General features: G+C 41.6%; 1 protein-coding gene across 1 annotated transcript in view; it reads left to right on the forward strand.

Moving 5' to 3' along the window:
- DNAH8 (dynein axonemal heavy chain 8) overlaps positions 1-20097 on the forward strand; it is a 343843-nt gene that overhangs the window by 294419 nt on the left and 29327 nt on the right. Inside the window, exons 86-88 of the mRNA XM_081246835.1 lie at positions 5048-5164; positions 7010-7111; positions 12383-12543. Of these exons, the coding sequence (XP_081102961.1) occupies positions 5048-5164; positions 7010-7111; positions 12383-12543 (380 nt within the window). The remainder of the gene's footprint in view (positions 1-5047; positions 5165-7009; positions 7112-12382; positions 12544-20097) is intronic.

Genomic DNA, 20097 nt, shown 5'->3' on the forward strand with positions numbered 1-20097 from the left:
TGCAGCACATTGGACCCATAAGCATCTTAAGCAGTGGTCCTCAGCCATTGCCTGGGCCCCAGAATCCCCTGGAGGAGGCATCGGGGTGAAGAGCTCAGACCTTTTAAAAACTTCCCAAGTGGGCTTCCCTGGTGGCGCAGTGGTTGAGAGTCCGCCTGCCGATGCAGGGGACACGGGTTCGTGCCCCCGTCTGGGAGGATCCCACATGCCGCGGAGTGGCTGGGTCCGTGAGCCATGGCCGCTGAGCCTGCGCGTCCGGAGCCTGTGCTCCGCAACGGGAGAGGCCACAGCAGTGAGAGGCCCGCGTACCGCAAAAAAAAAAAAAAAAAAAAAAAAAAAAAAAAAAAAACTTCCCAAGTGATTCTAATATGCAGTGAGAGTGGAGAATAACTCCCAAAGAGCCACTGCCCTTAAGGGAGGAGTCTTCAGTCATTTTTATGACCTTTTCATGGTTTGGATATTTCTCCCCCTCACCCACATTGAAGCCCACATTTGGGACTTTTCTTATGGCTTATACACAGCTTTGTGAGGTTTACTGCAAGAATCTTTGATTAGGAGTTCTAAGGGCCTGCAATGGCAGTTGCAAACTTGGAAACTTTACCATGGCTCTTAAAATATTTGTTTAATATTTAATAAAAATGGCCATATCTATGGGGCTCAGAGAGTACCACTGTTAACAGTTCCTCATTCAGAAAAGTGTTTACTTCTCTGACATTTTTTTTTTTTCCGGTACGCGGGCCTCTCACCGCTGTGGCCTCTCCCGTTGCGGAGCACAGGCTCCGGACGCGCAGGCTCAGCGGCCATGGCTCACGGGCCCAGCTGCTCCGCGGCATGTGGGACCTTCCCAGACCGGGGCATGAACTCGTGTCCCCTGCATCGGCAGGCGGACTCCCAACCACTGCACCACCAGGGAAGCCCATCTGACATATTTTTTAGGTTTAAGCCTTGACAAACACTCCCTTCAAATTTGATACTGTTTATAACAGTTCTCCCTTTGGGGAGGTGTGATTATAAAGTTCTTAGTGCAAATCTCTTCAAAATAATTACAGTAACATGATACAGATTTTTAAAAAGATCTTTTACATGTACCTCTGTAGTGTTTCCCAGTGGTTCTGACCATTTCTGTTAATTGTTTTTACCTATTCAAGTTTCCCTTATATTGTCTAGTATAGATTGCATTTTTCATCTTATGTTAACTCCAGTTATTAAATAAATAGGGTGTGATGCTCCAAAGAGAGCTTTGTTTTGAAGATGGGACTGAAGTGAATCTGCGCTGGACTGTGGGCGGGCGGGGGGGAATCATTGGACTGAGGTAGATTCTAACATGAAACTGGAAATAGCTTTGACATCATTAAAATGATGACTCCATTGAACAGCTTCTCTTTGGTGTTCTAAGGAGTAATCCAAGTTTTCCATATTTCACTAGTAGTTGTGTTTTATATATTCTTTGGAATAAAAAGAAGGAAGCTTATTGGTTCAATCTAGTAGGGAGTAGACTAGTCTTCCTAAAATCATCACTCTCCAACTTAATAATGGATAATAACTCCCTTCTGCTGAGTCAGGTTTTAGCTTTCTCCTGACATCAAATCTGTCTATGTTTCATCCCTGAATCATCACGTGGGGATGTAGTTCCAGCTACTCACCAGAGGTTGTCCTCTGCTGCAGTGGCACAGTCCTGCAGCCTCCTTCTGGATGAATCGTGAACTTTGCATTCCTGTCTTTGCTCCGGACCTTTGCTAAGCCCGGGATTCTTTTCAAAGACCAGCTTCAGTTTCATTCTTCCCAGGAGCCCTTGATTGAATGTCTTCTTCAAGCTTATCATCTGTGAAATTTTGACAGTTAATTATATTTAGTACCATGTTGTCCTTTCCTGTTTTGTCTGATTTTCTCAACTAGATTAAAACTTCTTGAAAATACACTTATTCTAATATTTTTCTATTATTGGACTCATCCTAATATTTTTCTAAACATAAGACTCATCCTGTAGTTTCAAAAATACTAATTGGATTGGAGAGATTCAATATGCCAAATATTCCAAATTCTAGCAAAGTCCTCTGTTTCTGAGCTTCCAAATGAGTTCTTAGGTCCCAGTGGTTTGAGTCTACCCTGATATTATTCCAAGATGATACTTAGTGGTTGTTTTTTTCTTTATTGTCACAGGGGTCAGTGAGTAAAAAAAACAAAAAAACCCCAAAAAAACAATAGCAAGAAAGTGAAATGACCTCATTAGTGAAAGAAAAGACACCACGTTTTGTCTTTTTTTCTAAAAGGAGTTAAACAGTTTATGACTCTAGTGAACCAACCTAAAAACTGAACATTTTAAATAAAAATTGATCATAACATAAAATGAAGCAAACCTCAGCATTAGGGCAATTTTCAAAGATCACATTTTAAGGAGCAAGTGAATTGCAATTGCTCAGTGCATGTAAATGGGAGTGTTTCCACGGAGCCAATTTAAGCAGCTTCAGTAATTGGAAAGAAAGAATTGTTCTTCATTCAGTCTCCTGCCTAATTGAACAGTAAATTTTAAAAACTAAGTCAAAACAGGTAAAACTGTCTTAGAGTTGATTCTCTTTTTTTAAACAATGGGAAAACATTTGTGTTTGGTTCGTAAGTGGTTAGCATTCTTCTCTTTGAAGCCCTCAAGGTGGAAGAAATCCCAGAGCCTCAAGTGTTAGCTGAACGCATTTTCATGTTAGTACCCCATAGACCCTCCAGGCCCCCCCTTGCTCCTAGAGCAACCTGGAGGAGGCTCACCTCAGTGCTTATTGGGACCCACGCAAGAAATTTAAAACCACACATCAGCTTCCTAATTGACCCTCCGGAGAGTGAGAGAGAGTGCCTTAGAGTGAGAGAGAGTGCCTTTCATGCTGATAATAATCAACTCACATGTTTGTTTATTAGACAACCATCATCCTTCTCCCGAGGCGCAGGTACAAAAATGGGAGATATGTCTCCTCCTGTCAAGGCCTCCTCCCGACCCCGTGGCTCCTCCTCATCTTCTCTGTGTTCAAGGTGGAAGACGGTTCTTCACAGCTCCTGAGTTTACAAACCTCTCTAGTTTACGTTCTGACTAGGACAAACTCTGAATACCTGTTCTGAACTCTAAGTCCAAATTCCTGGGAGAAGGGATATTGCTGGGTCTTCTTAGGCTGGTTGTTCACCTTTGGTCTAATTAGCTAAGGAGTGGGAGTCACACCATGCAAATGTCTAACACCTGACAGCCTAACCTAAAGAAGAACAGCTCTAGAAATAACGCTAGTAGTTGACACTTTTTGTTTTTTGTTTTTGTCTTTGTTTTTTTGTGGTACACGGGCCTCTCACTGTTGTGGCCTCTCCTGTTGCGGAGCACAGGCTCCGGACACGCAGGCTCCGCAGCCATGGCTCACGGGCCCAGCCGCTCCACGGCATGTGGGATCCTCCCAGACTGGGGCACGAACCCACATCCCCTGCATCGGCAGGCGGACTCTCAACCACTGCGCCACCAGGGAAGCCCAGTAGTTGACATTTTTAAGGGTTGTTTGCCCTCAGTCTGACCTCCCAGGGTGGACATCTGGACCCAAATTAATTTTTATGTTTTATTTAATATCTTAAAAGAGGACTTCCTGGTGGCGCAGTGGTTAAGAATCCGCCTGCAAATGCTGGGGACATGGGTTTGAGCCCTGGTCCAGGAAGATTCCACATGCCGTGGAGCAACGAAGCCCATGCGCCACAACTACTGAGCCTGTGCTTTAGAGCCTGAGCTCCACAACAAGAGAAGCCACCACAGTGAGAAGCCCATGCACTGCAAGGAAGAAGAGTAGTCCCTGCTCACCGCAACTAAAGGAAGACCACGTGCAGCAATGAAGACCCAACGCAGCCAAAAAAAATACATAAAATAAATAAATTTATATAAAAAAATCTTAAAAACATATCCTAAAAACATCAGTAATTAAAGCTTCCCACTTTCTCAATTTCTTTTCTGACTTGTCCATGAATTTGTCCAAACTGCAATTCATTTAGATTCCTTTAAATGGTAGTGTTATTCAAGATCTAAAGCATGGAACAGCTGCAAGAAGAAGTATTGGAATGGCTTGTGAAAACAATGTGTGCGTGTGTGTGTGTGTGTGTGTGTGTGTGTGTTGGGTTAGGGAAGGCAAAAGAGAGAAAAGTTAGTATACATTTAGAGTTAGAGAAGTAGAATTACATCTTCCCATAGATGTATTAGAATTCTCCTCTCCATATGGAGAGGCACTAGGGTCAAAGGTCTAGGAGCTAACCTGAATAAATAATTGGACCTTTCTTAGAGAGACTGATTGTGTGCTGAGGCAGGGAAAGCTGGTGGTATGGTAATGTTTCAGTTAATCCGTGTTGTTTACTAGGTGATGACGGCCTGGAAATATCAGTTTTAACACTTACATACCTTTAAAATGGTCTCCAGAGTATCAAAGCAATTGAGTCATTTGGCCTGAGCCCCATTTGATTATTTATGAGTAATGTGGCGATTTGAAACAGCCACTGTTTCACAGGAGAGAACAAATGAGGGCAATATGAATGTTTTAAGAGAGAGGTGTCATGTTTTACCATAGAAAATGTTTAGTTTTCAAAATCTGAAACTGCAAGATTACAAAGTGAAACTAGCAGGAAGTCTAAATGCCCTTGAGTGCTTAAGTCATTCACCTTAAAAAACTAAAATTCAATCCCTTGCATTTAACATCTGAAACTTTCAACAGTCCAGTTTAGAATAAATTAATTCATTCAACAGATATTTATTGAGCACCTACTGCACTTTTTGAGTTGACAGTGGAGACCTACACTTTTTAAACCCAAGAACTCCAATTTTGCAAATATTTGGAGATTTGCTCTTGTAAGCCTTCTAGAGCCAAGGAGTAATATCTCTAATTGTTACTATATCCAAAATCATATACTGTTCTTTTATGATGTCAACTTATTTCAATATCATACCTTAATTTTACTGTACTTTATGTTTTAATAATAAAAACAGGTATCAGCTGCAATACAATTTAAAACTCTCGCTCAATACTTACTTTTCTCTATTGTTTTTAAGGAGCGACGCAAATTTGGTCCCTTAGGATGGAATATTCCTTATGAATTCAATTCTGCTGACTTTTCAGCCAGCGTTCAGTTTATTCAGAATCACCTTGATGAATGCGATATTAAGAAAGTGAGTGAAATTGTTTCTTTTTTCTGTCTTCATTGCCATCCTTAAAGTTCTACAGACATTCCCAGTCTGGGATATGCAGTGGCCCTGCTGAGGTTCCCCCCAGCTCTCCCAAAGGGGACCAATCATTCCAATCACCTGTTTACTGGTCCAGCCATTTCCACTCACACCCCTACTGCCCATAGGAGCGCACTGGGACTCTCCATCTCACACTTGTGTCCCCCTCCACCCCATCTCTCTCTCTCCTGAGCACATGCACAACAGAGGCAGAGCCCTGACAAAGGAACTCATTGTGCTGAGAAACACCACAGCCTTCTTCATGTCACATCCAAGTGCCACAGTGCACTTCAAGAGAATATATACCTTAAATCAGACTTTTCTTCCTTTATCTCACTCATGCTTCCTCAGAATCCTCAGAAATGAAAATATCTCCCAGCCCATTTAAAAGTTCTTTTGTACCTTAAGTCACATCTTAACAGACGCTTAAGCTTATGCAGATAAATAGCAATGATTTGAATAATGGTCACTGATCCTTGTGTAACACTTCACAGTTTTCAAAGTGCTCGCATGTGCAGGGTCTCGTTTTTATTTTCACAACTCTGTGAGGTAGATACCCAAGGTGTTACTATGATCCCCATTTTACTGATGAGGTACTAGACAAGAGAAGACAAGGGACTTCCTCAAGGTCACCGAGCTAAGAACACAAACCCAGTTGTCCTTTCACACAAGTGTTGCAAGGAGTTGGAAATCTGTTTTTTCCATGATCTTGAGGAATTTTATGAGCCTCTCAGAGCCTGTTTCCTCATCTATAAAATGGCCATGGTTTCTGTGAAGAATAAATGAGTTAGCATTTGTGAAAGCACAGTGTATGGTACATAATCAGGGCTCAATAAATACAAATTTCCTATCATTTCTCCCTCTCTTCCTTCTCATAGTAGATCTCGAAGATAATCATACATCTGCAGTATCAGTATGATGACAATGAACCATGATGAATTATTATCTGGGAAGGGGGAAAATTTAGAATCAAACCATAATTTTTCTTAGAAATTACAAAGGGATATTAAATTGAGTAGGACATTTTGATGAAAAATTATATCATATGGGTTCATATTCTGGGACTGTTTATCATTTTGGTATATACAAATGACAGTTACCTTGAAATAGTTGCTTTGAAAGGCAATGAAGCTGAAAAATAAAATTTTAACCAAGAGAAAGTAAATAAAACTTAAGCATCCTTACTTCTCCTACCCCAAATGTATTGAAGCATTTTTTAAAATAAAAAACTATTAATATCTGAAATGTATTGCTAGTGTAATATTGCTATGGAAATTAATAAATATTTTGATGTAGTCATAGCTCACATAATGAAACAGGAAAGGATTGCATTGTAGAAAAATCTTGTGAATAAAGTTCTAGTTGTTCTTATACTGTTTCAGAAAATATATTACTAAGAAAGCAGATTAAAGCATTGATTACTTGATTTTTCTCCTTTCTTCACTAAACGTGACTTTTTTCTTCTCTAACAGCTTAGCATTACTATAATGAGTATTACAGGTAATTACATCCACAGATTGAAAAATAGTCTTCTTTTCCCCCTATTTTAAATAATCAATGAGCAATATATTCACCAACGTTTAGTACTGTAGATTTTTCTTTGATGAACAAACCATAGCAGTTCCAGTCATGTAAGAGCAAAAGAGTTATTAACATAAGATAATGAGTAATTTTAAATGCAGTCTAGCTAGTGCTTCCTTTTCCAGACCTTTCTTTTAGAGGAAGATCCAAAATGTTTAGACCTATTTGTTTGGGTTGACAATGAATAATTCTTTTCTGTTTTTAATAAAGGGCGTGTCATGGAGTACTGTTCGGTACATGATCGGAGAAGTACAATATGGGGGCAGAGTCACGGACGACTTTGATAAACGTCTGCTTAATTGCTTTGCTAAAGTAAGTCAGTTTAGAAAAAAAAAGCATGGATGTACATCTCATTGCATCTTCCTATTAAACAAGAATATTTTTTGTTTGTAGCAGGTAAGCCAAACTTAAAGGGAAAAAAAAATATAGAGCAGAGCTGCTGAAAAGAATCAGCCAACCAAACCAAAACCAAACCAACTAACAATCTACGTGTAGTCCAGGACAGAACAAAGGTCAACTCTCAATGGTCTATGAATCTTCTCCTGTATAGATTAGCTGCTCATGTCCACGGTCTCTCCCCACTTCCCCTCCTATAAAAATACTGGACATAATATCTCTGCCTTTTCCTCTGATTGCAAGTCTTCAGGGCAATTTGAAGCCCCAAGATAAGTGATCGGAGAATGAGCCAAAATTTGAGTTTTCTCATCTCTTTCCATTAGGACAGACAAATTGATGAAGTGTTCATTTTTTCCTCTGTTCCCAGTAAAATCTGCATATATCATGTGGGTAAACATTTTCTAGAGAATATTATTCTTAGCAATTCTGGCTTTCACATCAAGGGTGAATAGTATAAGTACATCTACCAGATTCAAGTTATTCCTAAAACTTTTACACATTAAAGAAGCAAAATACATTACCTGAGCAGAAAAAAATCAGATATAGGAGTATTTTATGGTTATCTGAGTTCTTTATATTAGGCTCTAAGTTGTTAATTCTTTTTTTTTTTTTTTTTGCGGTACGCAGGCCTCTCACTGCCGTGGCCTCTCCTGTTGCGGAGCACAGGCTCCGGATGTGCAGGCTCAGCGGCCATGGCCCACAGGCCCAGCCGCTCCGCGGCATGTGGGATCCTCCCGGACCGGGGCACGAACCCGTGTCCCCTGCATCGGCAGGCAGACCCTCAACCGCTGCGCCACCAGGGAAGCCCTAAGTTGTTAATTCTTTGATATTTTTTCCCTTTTAACAAAATTAAGACCTCAACAACAAGGCATAAGCTTTGAGGGTATTTTGGTAAACTGGAGGTTGACCAGAAATCTGAATTTTTTTTCAACCCTTACTAATATTTGCAAGTTTTTCTTAAAGCTGAATGTGGAGAAAGGTGGATGATAAGTGTTGGTAAGGATGTGTGGAGGCAGATCTGGTACAGATCTCTGGGGAAGCAAATGGGCAAAACTTACTGAAACTAAGTATCCTAGGTAAACATCCCAGAACATTTCTAGAAAAAGCCCACATATGGATATGTATAAAAATGTCATGGCAATATTGTGTGTGGAGCTGCAGGTGACCATCATAGGTTGGGTTCTCCAGAAACAGACTCTGAGATGGAGATCTGCTTGTGGGTCATCCCTTCCCCCAGGGCATGATCTTGGTTGAGGCGGCTCCCTTCTGCCAGGGCAATTCCTGGGAGGAACAATGTTGTGAGCCCTCAGTAGCCAGTACTCCAGACAGCTGGGGGAGCGAGTGCCTAGGTCCTGGAGAAGGATCTGGTAGCGTATTACAGCATCCACTGTGAGACCAAATAAGCCTAAAAGAATAGATAAGAAGCCTAAGAGAATAGATAAGCAGTAGTGGGTGAGCACATGTAATACTATTGCACACCCTTCAAGGGTGCAATCTGGTGGCACTTAGTCATATGAAGCATGTATGGGGACTTCCCTGGCAGTCCAGTGGCTAAAATTCCACGCTTCTACCGCAGGGTGGGCAAAGGTTTGATCCCTGGTCGGGGAACTAAGATCCCACATGCCGTGCGGCGTGGCCAAACTAAGATTAAAAAAAAAAAAAAAAGCGTGTATGATACGACTACCCTCTGAACCAGAATCCCACTCTTGAGTGTATCCCACTCTTGAGTGTATGTCCCAGAGGAATTCTCAGACAAGTGTGTGGACATGTACAAAGATATTATTCATAGTATTGTTTGGGATAGTGGGAAGTTGAAAGCAACCTGGGAGTCTGTCACAGAGGAACAGATGAGTTAAATGTTATAGACGCCTATCATGGAATACAATGCAGCACTTGGAAGAAATGATCCACATGACATCACGCATAGATCTTAGGAACATAGTGTTGAGCGCAGAGCTTTAAAAAATAAAATGAGATTTATAAAGTGGTACATGTATATTTCTCAAGGATAAATACACGAATTCAAGGATGTACATCAATATCTTTAAACAGAAGCCCTCAAAGGGAAGGAGGCTGGGAGTGGATATCAGGGCTGAAGAGGGAAAAACTAAAATAAAAAGGGTCTAGAGTCATGAGAATATTAAAATGCAGGAGTATGATAAACTCACCTCTGTATCTGAGGTTCAAAAGAGAAGAAAAAAAAAAGATGTCTTAGTAAGCATACTTTGTGTCAGAATAACTGTACAAGTACCTAAAATTGGAGTTTTGGCACTGGAGACTGTGAGAGGTGGTTAGATTCTGGATATATTGTACAGATACTACCAGCAGAATGCTGATGGGGAAGGAAGGGGCAGGTGGTTAAGGATCACTCCTAGTTTTGACCTAAGCAACTAGATGGAGAATGGGACTATTTACAGAGAAGGGAAAGAACTGCAGGGAAAAAATGAGTATTATTGGCAGGGGGTAGAAATTAGGAATTCTGTTTTGATCATGTAAACTTTGAGATGCCTACTGGACACCCAAGTGCAGTTGTCTAAGACTGTAAGCTCCATAAGGGCAGGCACTTTGCTTGTTTACATCACTGCCAAATTCCCAGCACCTGGAATGGAATCTTTCACATAGTATAGGCGCTCAGTAAATATTTGTTGAATAAGAGAATGAATGAAGATAAAGAAGGTAGTTGGATTTACAGGTGTGGAGCTCAGGAGAGAGCTCAGGGCTGGAGAAAAAGATTTGGAATTTATACAGATGGCATTTAAAGTCAAGATATTAGATGAGATCATCATCTAAGAAGAAAGTGTAGAGAAAGGGAAGGAAAAAAAAAAGAAGCTAAGGACAAGGCCCTGAGTATTTTAATGTATTGAGAAAGAAGAAATGTCAACTGAGAGAGGTCAAGGAAGATGAGGAAAGGGAATTGACCTTTACTTAGTATTTGCTTAATAAATTAAAAAAAAATTTTAACCTACTTAAAAAAAAAAGTAAGATAGCCCAGTATAGAAAAACATAAACATTCAGCTTAATAAGTTTCTTCAAATAGACATAGAATGTGAATGACTAGGGAGGCAAAGGCCTGTCCCCTGCTGCCACTTTACCCTGACCATGTTATCCAGAATTGCCTGAGTGAAAATCACTTCAATTGTAAACCGGTGCCTTCAAATGGGATCCTCTTTCCCTATGACTTTCAATTTGGGGCTTATCTTTGAACCCTTATTTGTTTTTTCTGTTCTCAGCATCTTATGGTATGTCTCCCTTAAAACCAATAATTGTAGAACCTTATTCATTGTCCTTGGAGGATGACTGCTTATTTTTGTAGGGTACCTTCTAGAGTCTCCCAAAGTAATTCCATGTAGACTTCATACTCTGTATTTTGATTATACCAAAAACGTCCTCCAAATTTGGTGAAACTCAACTACTTTTGTGTTTTTGAGTCTAGCTATTTGTGGATTTACAATTTATACTTTTGTACTTTATAAATAAAGTAGTGGAAAAACAAGAGGAAACTTCATTTTCCTTTTATACACATATGTCATCTGGCAACACAAAACTCAGTGTGGTCATTTGTTGTCTGTGTGCTGAAGACCCCATGGCCTTTGCCCCCCTAGTCATCCACATCACTAAAAACCTAATCTTTATAAATAATGGCCATAATCATAGCACTGTTTTTCTTTAATGACTTTCAACTGCTCCCCATTTTTTAATTTAAGCACTAGTCCTCACCCTGATATCCATAGTCATCCACAATGTGACCTCACTTCACTTTTTCTGTCCTATCTCTTACCACTGCATTATATTTACCTTAGGGTAAATACAGTGATTTCATCATTTACCCAACCTGCCTCACATTTTTGCGTCAGTTTTTCTGCGTGTGTGGTCTCCCCAGTCACAAGTTTCTTTGTCAAAATTTTATCCTTTGAGGCTTATCTCCAAAATCACCTCCTAGATAAAGCTTTACCTGACATCCATCTAGCTATTCTTTCTTCTTGGCTTTAAGCCTCCTTAGTATTTTGCTTATTTTTATTTCCTCTGTCTCTTACCTTAGTGCACTTTATCTTGTGGTTATTATGTAACTGGCTTATCTCTCTACTGTGTCACAAGCTCCTTGAAGGAAAGGACTGTGTGTGTCTCATCTTTGCATTCCGTTCCTTTTCTAAGCTCAAGGCCTTGTGGACAGGAGTTGAATAGGATAGAACTGTGATGAGTAAAAAATGAAGAAAACCAGTACACAGGGTATTTCAGAGCAATCACTGGACCTAAAAAGAGCTGGAAGAAGAAGGATATGGAGGGAAGATACTAGAGAAAGTGTGACCAACTGAAGGAAGACACAATCCCCCTCTCTTTTCACGTGGAGTCCTCTGAGTGATTCAGACATGCTGCCTGCATTTCTGCTCCTCCCACCATCCCATTATTTCCCTCCCTACTGGGAAAATCACTCTGTTAGACACAGAAGTTATTGCCTCAAATGAGGCTCACAGGCATTCAGCATTTTTTTTCCTCTTCAGAATAAGTCTATTCACACTAAGTGTATATCTGTTCTCTCACTGTTACCTTACAGATAATCAGTTCATATGGAATGAGAAAAGGATGTCTTAAGGAAAACAGTAAGATGGTTGGATATATTTGGTTCTTGAGTCCAGGGACATAACTTAATTAACAGAGGGAGCTCTCCAGCTCATGGTGGGAGGGGAGACGTTTGTAAGAAGTTTTCCTGCTCATGTGCAGTGCTCAGCGCCACTGTGAGCCACGCTGAGCACAAGCATAAGCCCCCAGGCATGAGCCCTGTTTTGGGGGGAGAAAGGAGGCGGTGAAAATGCCCAGATATGCTCTTGTGTGTCTGGTTATTGCTTCTGCAATACATTCCCACGTCTCTTTAAAGTGGGCTCGAGGGTCATCAAATTACTTCAGCAGAGGGTGGACTTGCAAGGCTGGCTCTCTCCTCCTCACCCTTAGAAAGTATCTTCTTTGGTGTTAAACAGAGACCGGGTTTCATTGTTGTTGTGTTGTGGCCTCTCTCTTTTCTTAATCTATGTCTAATTATACTATCAGTGGTTTTGTTAAGGTACTTTCAAACCCAATATAAAAAATGATTAAGATGGAAATAAGGTGACCCTATCTCCTTGATAGTGGCAGTTTTGGGTTTTCATTTAGATGTTCATCAATTTTATTTCTCCTGTTTTCTCTCCCATATAGGTCTGGTTCAGTGAGAAGATGTTTGAACCATCATTCTGTTTTTATACCGGGTATAAAATCCCCGTGTGCAAAACCTTGGACCAGTATTTTGAATACATCCAGTCATTGCCATCCCTAGATAACCCCGAAGTCTTTGGGCTTCACCCTAATGCCGATATCACGTAAGTTCCTGGCATTTTTTAATTTGAAAGAATCATTTGTAACCCAGCCTGGCAAAGACTGTGCATTTCATTTTCTCCTTTCCCTTCTTTTTATTTTACTGTGAAAAATAGTGTCACTTCCTATCTCCCAGTTACAATTTTGTCATATCTTGGCCTGCTCCTGGTCACTAAATCCTACTGCTCCAGAGTTTATAACAATGTTAAAAGCTCTAATTTATGCATTGATTATTTCTCCTTTGTCGTGTCATAAAACCAGTTGGTGTTATTGGTCTTTTTTTTTTTTTTTTAAGAAGATGTTGGGGGTAGGAGTTTCGTAATTTATTTATTTATTTTTGCTGTGTTGGGTCTTCATTTCTGTGCGAGGGCTTTCTCTAGTTGTGGCAAGCGGGGGCCACTCTTCATCATGGTGTGCGGGCCTCTGACTATCGCGGCCTCTCTTGTTGCGGAGCACAGGCTCCAGACGCACAGGCTCAGTAGTTGTGGCTCACGGGCCCAGTTGTTCCGCAGCATATGGGATCCTCCCAGACCAGGGCTCGAACCCGTGTCCCCTGCATTAGCAGGCAGATTCTCAACCACTGCGCCACCAGGGTAGCCCTGGTGTTATTGGTCTTGATGCCATTGATCTGATAAGACAGTAGCATCCCAGTTCTTTGCCTTTTACATCAAAAAATCTATTAAAAATAATGGTCATAAACAGAACCGTAAAGGGCCAGGAGGATGGACAGAGGAGGAGGAGGACTTGTATTTCTGTTTTGATGGTCCCTCTCCCCTTACTTGCTCACCTGCATCCTTCTGTAAATACCTGCCCATGGAGGGCACAATGCAGCGAGCACAGGAGCACAGGACACAGACACAGAGCCCAGGAGGAAAGGCTCAGAGTGATGTCCCTGCTCCAGTCACTGTGGTAAAAGGTGGTGAGGGAAGAGATAAGACATGCATCTAAGTCCCAGACCCCTTCTCAGACCCGTCCTTTGGATGAGATCTCACCCCTCATCTCTCCAGCGACCCCTACCTGAACACAAGACCACCCAGCTCCACAGAGAGGGCTCCAAGAAACCCCAGCTGAGGCTCTCCCGGGATGGTCATGCCTTGGGCTCACTGGCCAAAGACCACAAAGTTTATGTCCAGCAGAGTGGCTGGTTTCAGGAAATGGAAGAAACCAAGACTCCTGTGGTAGATTCTAAGCTGTGACAACTGAGAGGAGTGCACTGTGCCTCTCTCCTGGTCACTCACCTGCTATGGCCATTTCAGCAGTGCTGCAAAGGGGCACGGACGTCTCCACCCTCTGGTTCTCTGCCCTCGCCCAACATCACAGAGTCCTGTTGGCTTCCATTGCATTGTGTCTCCACCCCGAGCATGCTCCCCGCCCCAGCACGAGGCTTGGCCTCCTGGCCTCTTTGTCCCCAACATTCATTCTCCCTTCTCCACAGCCTCTAATCTCTCCCATGCCTCGTTTCATCTTCAAAGATGTGGACGTGACCCCCAAAGACCCACGAATGGCCATCACTCATTTCAGACCCCGTGACAGAACCGTGATGGCACTTTGGTGGCAGCTCTAGCTATTATTTGAAGAGTCTGTTATCAGTTAGCAGGAGACTTTTGAAATGAAGAAATAAAAAGGCGTCCTCAGAGATCCGTTCGTGAATCAACATTATCTGAAAGAGAACACACAGAGAAGGAGTTTTACTTTAGCTAAGACTTTAGAAATGTGAGTCAGACCACGTCACTTCTCTGCCCAGAACCCTCCCGAGGCTCCTGTCTTCAAGTCAAGGGCAAAGGCTGACAATGACCTACAGGTGACCTACAAGGCCCAGTAAGACCATCTGCCCCGCCCCTCACGGCCTGGTCTCCTTCTGCCCTCTCCCTCACTCTCGCCACTCAGCTCCACCTTCCGCTAGCTTCCTGTTAGGCCAGACGGCTTCCACCACAGGATACTTATACTTCCTGGAACATCCTTCCCCCAGGTATCACTGTGGCTCACCTTTTCACCTCTTCCAGTCTTTGCTTAAATGTCACCTTTTCAGTGACGCCTTCCCTGGCTGCCTTATTTAAAAATTGCAAACCACTCCCTAACCCCCACCCCAGACTCCACCCTCCTTGCCTGCTTTGTTCCTATCGATTGTATCACCAACTCTTTATTTATTTATTTGCTATCATCTACCTACCATCACTAACATAAACTCCATTATGTCTGAAACTTTTGTCTTTTTTCACTACTGTACCTCCAGTGCTAAATAGTGCCTGTTACTCAGGGAGTATTTGTTGAATGCATCAGCAATACTAAATTCTCCTAGGCTGTGGAGAATCTAATAAATGGGGACAGTCCGTGGAAAGATCTCATGAGTTCACGCGAGTGGGCAGAAAAATGGCTACTAAGTTTTAATGCACTTGTAAATTAGCAGTTGGAGTGGTTCACATGTGAGGGCTCTAAACTTTGATTCCATCCTTGGCAAGAGCCCGAGGAGTCACCATAGCTGGTACCTGGAGAATCTGATCCTGTCTGGTACTACAGGATCCTACCAAGGAGTATATGAAACAAGGTTGGAAGCACCTCACCCTGACTTACAGGGATGGCATTCCTGTGCCTGGATTACTGTAGGCAGTTCTGGTCACCAGCTCTCAAGAGAGATAAACCAGAGCTAGAAAAAGTCCAGAGAAGGGCCACCAAATTGTAATCCAGATGGGAGGAAATGATAAAGACAAACTATTTTTTTCCCTTGATTTTTATCTTCAACTATTATAAACCCTCAGAAAAGTTGCAAGTACAGTGAACACCTATATACCCTTCACCTTGGTTCACCAGTTGTTAACATTTTGTTCCATTAGCTTTTTCTTGTTCTATATTTACATCTCTGTATATTTATATATCTACAGCTATATCCATACATAACCACACCTATTTCTGTGTGTGTGTGTGTGTGTGTGTGTGCTTATAGACCCTCTGAGTGGACAGTGCTAGGAAATACGTATTTTTTAAAACATTATGAGCTCATATACTGTAACTCCAATACCAATTGTACACCTTGTCCTCCCTCCTTATCTCCTTTCTCCCTTGGGGAGAACTCTGGTTCCCAGCAGCTTCAATATGTTTACTCATTTGCTCCAAATTACACTGCTGTTACCGAAAGTGGGGTCCAGCTTCTCGCCACTCAAAAGCCAATAAAGAGGCAAGTGGGTGGAAAGGAAAGTTTGCTTTATTTTGGATGCTGGCAGCCAGTGGGGAGGGCAGACTCCTATCCAAAGGCTGACTCCCCCCACCACCACCACTGACAACCAGTGGGCAAGAGCTTTTATAGACAGAGGGAGGGGGCTACATGCAGAAACAGCACAGTCAGCTCTGATAGTCATCTTGAAATTGGTCATACAGTGGTCTGACCAGCGTCATCTTGATTAAGTACGGTTAATCTTCACTTCCAGGGTCGGTTTGTTTTCATTTCTCGGAATTGTGGCAGCTTATATCATGGCTACAGTTTCATCATCATGTAGTTAACTTCTTCCACCTGGTAGGGGTTTCAGTATCTATAAGACAGATCACAGGATACAGCTCAGAATATTATCTACAGCCCTTGAGGAGGAGCTAAAGGTCCTTGACTATGCTTAATGACTGCACTATTATTATTTAGTCTTGTTGGACTGTTTTGCTGTTTCTTCATTCTCTCACTTCTCTGATTAAACTTATTCTTTGGCTAAAGTTTTTCCGCAGACAAAAGGCAAGCTGAGGACATGGGGGGCAAGGACCCTAGGGTCCTGCTCCGTTTCACCACCAATACCATGACCAATAACAAATGTACTAAGTGGAGGTCAAGATTTCTTTGCCGTTCTTTCTGTCCCTAGAATATACCCCACTGAGGGTGTACAGAGCACTATGTTCAAGAGTTACTCAGATTGTTTTAAATCTGTGAGGTTGTGCTATCCATTGATGTAGAGGTACATTCATTTGTTTCTATTTGTATTACATTTTAGGTTTTTAAAAAAATTGTCGATTTTTTTTAAGACTGTGAAACATGATCATGGCTCAAAAGAAACAACTAGATAATAAGGTTCTTAGAGAAGTCTCACGCCCTCCCAACCCATTTCCCCTTCCTTTACAGGTAACCAAATGCATTAGTTTCTGGTTTATCTCCGTGTTTCTTTTTGCTCATACGTAAGTACCATGTATATTCTTATTATCCTTTCTCTCTGATACAAAATTACCATACCATATATATATGTGTGTGTATATATATATATGTACATTATTTTGTGTCTCACTTTTTTCACTTAGTGCATCCTATAATCATCTATATGTTCATAGGTATCTTCCTCATTAAAGGCACACCTCGGAGATACCACTGGTTTGGTTGCAGACTACCACTATAAAGAGAATATTACAATAAAACGAGCCACATGATTTTTTTAGTTTCCCAGTGCATATAAAAGTTATGTTTACACTATGCTGAAGCCTATTAAGCATTATGTCTAAAAAACAACGTACATATCTTAATTTAAAATACTTTGTTGTTGACCTGTTTCAGCAGGTCATAGTAGTAACATCAAAGGTCACTGATCACAGATCACCATAACAAATATAATAATAATAATAAATAAAAGTTAGAAATATTATGAGAATTACCAAAATGTGACACAGAGATATGAAATGAGCAAATGCTTTTGGAAAAAATGGCACTAATAGACTTGATTGACACGGGGTTGCCACAAACCTTCAATTTGTAAAAACTGCAGTATCTTTGAAGTGCAGTAAACCGAAGCACAATATAACAGGTATGCCTGGATTTATTTTTTTTTACAGCTACATGCTCTTCCATTGTTTATATGCATCATAGTTTATTCATCCATTCTCCCATGGGTGGGCATGTAGGTTGTTCCCAATATTTTGCTATCTTCAGTAATTCCTCAATTAATAATCTCATGCTTGTGGTTTCTCATATTATTGGAGATGTATTTTTCAGGGTAAATTGCTATGGGTGGGATTGCTAGATCAAGGATTAATGAATATTTTCAATTTCCCTTACAGAAGGCTATGCTGTTTTGCACTCTCACCAACAATATGACATGCACAGTGTCACACAATCAACAATATGATTCACAGTCTCATCAACAGAGTGTTAGTGAAGCTTATTTTTCACCAATATGACAAGTGAGAAATGGCATCTCGGCATAGTTTTAACTTATTTCCTCTTATTTTAAGTGAAATTGAGCACATTTTCCTATACTTAAGGACTATTTGGACTAAGATACCATCTTGGAGACCCTGTGAATAAACCCAGGTGTGCAATGATACTGGCAGAGATTAAGGATGATGACAGGGTGGAGGCTAGAGTGAAGCTTCAGGACCAGTCCCACAAGGGGACTGATAGGCTTTAGTGAATATAGAGCAATGGCTGAGAATCTTCTGTGGTTTTCATCTATTTGTTGTTGTTGCCTGCTGGATAGAGAGAGCACAGCGAGCCTTCTTTGTCCTTTGGCAAGTCTCTCTTCACAGCTCTGTCCAAAGACTTACATGCTAACACTGGCAGGCATGCTACCGATGCCATAAGCTGTCTTTTCCCAAAGTAGAGTGTTGGGATCTTGCAGTCTCTCATCACACCAAGTGAGGTCAAGTAAAAAGTGCTGTACCTCTGCTTCAAATGAGGATTATTTCTGCTAGAAATAACTAGCTGGCCTGTAAGACCTGTGACCTTCCTCTGATCTCTCTTCATTCTTAACTCCCCCCTTGGTCTGTCCTAGGGTCTTACTGAGGCTTCCCCTCTTTCCAGGGACCTTGCCCTGTTTCTGGTTCCTGCTCAGGTAGTAGCCTTTGTTCGGAAGCTCCATGTTTGGTCATTTTCTTGGCCTCTGAGTGAGTTTTGTCCTAGGTTTGATTCTTCTTTCCTCTGGTCTCTCAAGTACGTGGTGACTGTAACCCTAGCCTCCCTCTTCCTGGCAGTTGAGCCCGCCTACTCAGAGGGCTGTGCTCCAGCGCCTCGCTGTTCTCCCACCAGCCACCAGGAGGCAGTAAGCAATAACGGATGAAGCTTCCCAGCTAAAACCTACCCCTGTTCTCCTCCCAGCTACACCCTTCCCACTCCAAGGAGAAGTGACTCTCCAACTTCCGTGTAAAATGAAAGAACTAAAGGATTCCTTGTTATTTCTGGTCTGGAAGCTGGGATGGTGGAGGAGTTGGGAACAGGAGTGCATTTGAGGGGGAATTACAGAGTCCCGTTTGGGTTGTTGACCTGGCAAAGACAGTGGGATGTATCTGAGTGGGGATAGAGTGTATCACGTGGACTGGAGCCCAAGTGAGAGGTTTGAGCGCATTTGTGCAGAGATAACAGTTGAAGCCAGAGATGGGGGTGACCTCTCTAAGATTCACTGGCTAAATCTGTGTGAATGTCCTCAGCTAGAAGAATCCTTATTAATTTTCCTGATTGCCCACCCCATTCAACAACACTCTTGCTTCCAGTGAGGCCCACCAGCTATAACTGGGCCGTGGTAGAGAACCCCCTGTTCCTGCTGATCAGAATCTGCACTCTGAAGTTAGCATCCATAAATTCGAGAGAAGAGGGAAATCTGGGGAAGGGGACCACAAGTCCTTCTCCTCGATCCTTGCTTAAGAATGCAGAATCCCTGAAGTAGAGGGGGGGAATCCATCTGAATAAATGCTTTAAAATAAGTAAACTCTCTCCCAAGAGCTTAGATACCTTGCTGACAGGGACCATAAAAATGCATAGTTTATTCACATTTTATTATCTAGATTTATAAGGTACCAAGGACTCTGCACATTCAACTACCTCAATGTCGAAAACAGTTACTTTATTTTCACTTTTAGTCATTAGCAGTTTTGCATATTTTTCTACCTTCTGAAATTTAGCAAGTGTCTTATTAAACTTTTATATTCATTTCTATGCAGGATGAATTTAATTGTATTCCTTTTAGTGTTAGCTGAATTTTGAGCTCCAGATTTTTATTAAAAAATTTATGCTCATTGATATTTCATGTGTGAAGAGGTATATAAATCTAGGCTGGTTTGGATATGATAGTGCACTAATATGCCATTAGACGGTTAATTGTTTATTTTATACACCGTTATGTTTTTTAGTTAGTTTGCATTTTATTATTCTTGACCCCAACTATCCCACCCAACAGAGATGACTTAGACATCTCCCCCAAACCACAAAGCTGCAGGTCCAATATGAGCCACTTCCCATATTTACCCCAAAGAGAGATTTTCTTCTAGAAGTATCTCAGGACCAAAGCTTATGGAGTATTATAGTTCCTGTTCTTCATCTCAGAGTGTCTATGGGGACTGCTTTCTTGAAAGCCCTTGGGCTTTGAGGTACATAAAGATATTCTCAATTCTCCATTATAGCTAGCTAACTAGGCTTCTGCCTTTCCTATCTTTGCAAACAGAAAACCACCTTGTGGAAAAAAGAAAGGTAAGCTGTACAACCCTGGCATTCTGTGCCTAATAAAATATGTGGTAGAACAACGATCTGGAGAGCTTGTCCAGTTCTTATGCAAAGTGGGTCAGCTTTTCAGGGCTTCGCGCCCCCATCCATAGCCTGAGGACTGTTT

Source organism: Mesoplodon bidens, assembly GCF_964165515.1.
Source record: "Mesoplodon bidens genome assembly, chromosome: 10".
NCBI lineage: Eukaryota > Metazoa > Chordata > Mammalia > Artiodactyla > Ziphiidae > Mesoplodon > Mesoplodon bidens.